Here is a 2,425-nt window from a genome sequence, read left to right as displayed (position 1 = left end):
TCCTTTATTTATTTTTACACAATTGTATCTCAAGAATAGAAAATTCCAAATTGATAACACTGAGTATATTTTGATTCTGTTTTCCTTATTTCTTCCAAGGCTATATTGGAAAAGCAACATGTACCTCTCTGGTTAACAATTCGATTTCTTTTGTAACATGAAACCCAGATTTTGTCATTATTATTGCATGCTGAGCAGAATCTTTGAAAGTCCTCTGGGTCTTAGTGGAAATATAAAAATTAATTAGAAATCCTTGAATAAATAGCAGTTTATTTCATGGACAAACGTTTTCAAGGGTGGTGAGAAGGAAGGAGCTACCTGTCTATTCCCTGTCAGAAGGCATGAGTCTTCTCCTCAGTCTCCTCATGGCTGACTTCATCTCCTGGTTCCTCAGAGTATAGATCAATGGGTTCAGCAGTGGGGAGATGACAGTGAAGGTGACAGAGATGGCTTTATCTGTGGGGAGAGCAGTGAAGGGCCGGGCATAGACATAGATGCAGGGCACAAAGTGCAGGGTCACCACAGTGATGTGGGAGGTGCAGGTGGAGATGGCTTTCCTCCTGCCCTCCCCTGCTTGAGACCTCACTACTAACAATATGACTATATATGACACCAGGAGGAAGAAGAACCACAGTGTGGTGAGCAGTCCATTATTGGAAATCATCAGCAACTCAAGCATAAAAATGTCTGTACAGGCGAGCTTAAGAACCTGGGGGACATCACAGTAGAAAGTGTCAAGAACATTGGGTCCACAGAACGGGAGTGGCAGTAACAGGGAAATCTGCACAATGGAGTGGACAAAGCCCCCTGCCCAGGAGGCCACTATGAGTCCAATGCAACGACCTCTACTCATGATGGTCACGTAGTGCAGGGGCTTGGAGATGGCTACATATCGATCCAGCGCCATCACTGACAAAGAAAATACGTCCACCCCCCCAATAAGATGGAAGAAAAACATCTGAGTGAAGCAGCCATTGAAGGAGATGGTCTTTCTCTGTGACAGAAGGTCTACCAGAACCTTGGGAGCAGTGATGGAGGAAAAGCAGATGTCGGCAATAGATAAATTACGGAGCAGGAAGTACATGGGGGTGTGAAGGCGAGGCTCACAGGACACAGTGACCATGATGAGGAGGTTTCCCAGCAGAGTTGTCATGTACACCAGAAGCAGGAAAAGAAATAAGACCGAGCTCAGCTCTTGATTCTGGGTTAGGCCAAGGAAAGTAAATTCTTTCACCCTGGTGCAGTTTCTCAGCTCCATGAAGTCATTTTCTTTTTCTCTTTTGTTCCAAGCTACTCCCTATGAAAGTACTTGGCTGTTTATTTTATTTTCTTCCTAAGCACTAAGACCGCAATTCAGAATCTTGCCCACGTGGCTCTAGTGCTTGTGATGTGTTGAGCCGCTCAACTTTTTAAGATTGTAATCTCTTTGGTGATCAAATCAAATGATCACATGCAAAGTCATTCAATAAGTCTTTTCCTATGAAACTAATTTTGGAAAGAATATGCATTCATGTTAGGTAGGGACATTTACATAGCATATTTTATTTATTTTGGTTTTTAAATTTTATGCTTTTATTCCACACAAATTGATTGAATGTCAGGAACTGTCTGAAGCATACAAAGTAAGACATGTTTCCAGCCATTGCAAGCTTACGGTCTATATGATTTCCCACCCCCCACTCCCCTTGGCTTTTGCCATTAATTAAAAAAAATTTTTTTTTTACTGTTGAAGCTTCAGAGTTCTTTATATATCTAGTTCATATATAGATATTATGTATTATCTGGTGGACATGTGGCTTGTAAATATTGTCTCTCAGTCTATAGCTTGTCTTTTCACTCTTTGTGGGGTCTTTCACAAAGCAAATTTTTATAAAATAATTTATTTTTTAATTTACATCCAAGTTAGTTAGCATATAATGTAACAATGATTTCAGGAGTAGATTCCTTAATGCCCCTTTACCCCTTTAGCCCATCTCCCCCTTCTACACCCCTTCCAGCCACCCTTAGTTTATTCTCTGTATTTAAGAGTCTCTTATGTTTTGTCACCCTCCCTGCTTTTATATTATTTTTGCTTCCCTTCCCTTATGTTCATCTATTTTGTGTCTTAAAGTCTTCATATGAGTGAAGTCATATGGTATTTGTCTTTCTCTGTACAGTCTGTAAATTTAATGTTCATATTGGTAGATATTCTATTGCCTTTAAAAGGGCCTTGTCTTGGGGCACCTGGGTGGCTCAGTTGGTTAAGCATCTGACTTCTGCTCAGGTCATGATCTCAAGTTTCTGAGTTTGAACCCTGCATCAGGCTCTGCGCTGACAGCTCAGGACCTGGAGCCTGCTTCTGATTCTGTGTCTCCCTCTCTCTGCTCCTCCCCAGCTCATGCTATGTCTCTCTCTCTCTCAAAAACAAATAAACATTAAAAAGACT

At 41.1% G+C, this 2,425-nt stretch overlaps 1 protein-coding gene across 1 annotated transcript; it reads right to left on the bottom strand.

Annotated features, from left to right (window-relative positions):
• Positions 1 to 322: 322 nt before the first annotated feature.
• On the bottom strand, positions 323 to 1,258 carry LOC120240367 (olfactory receptor 4D10). The gene has a single exon (XM_039245083.1). It carries the CDS (start codon positions 1,256 to 1,258, stop codon positions 323 to 325), a length of 936 nt encoding a protein of 311 aa, XP_039101014.1.
• Positions 1,259 to 2,425: the final 1,167 nt, after the last annotated feature.

The sequence above is a fragment of the Hyaena hyaena genome, unplaced genomic scaffold (assembly GCF_003009895.1).
Source record: "Hyaena hyaena isolate Hyena2069 unplaced genomic scaffold, ASM300989v1 scaffold_252, whole genome shotgun sequence".
NCBI classification, from domain to species: domain Eukaryota; kingdom Metazoa; phylum Chordata; class Mammalia; order Carnivora; family Hyaenidae; genus Hyaena; species Hyaena hyaena.
Note: the sequence above shows the minus strand (reverse complement) of the source record. Positions and strands in the feature narration are given on the sequence as shown.

Coding starts and splice junctions, on each gene's coding strand:
- LOC120240367 (XM_039245083.1), bottom strand. CDS start 1,258: ATGGAGCTGAGAAACTGCACCAGGGTGAAAGAATTTACTTTCCTTGGC.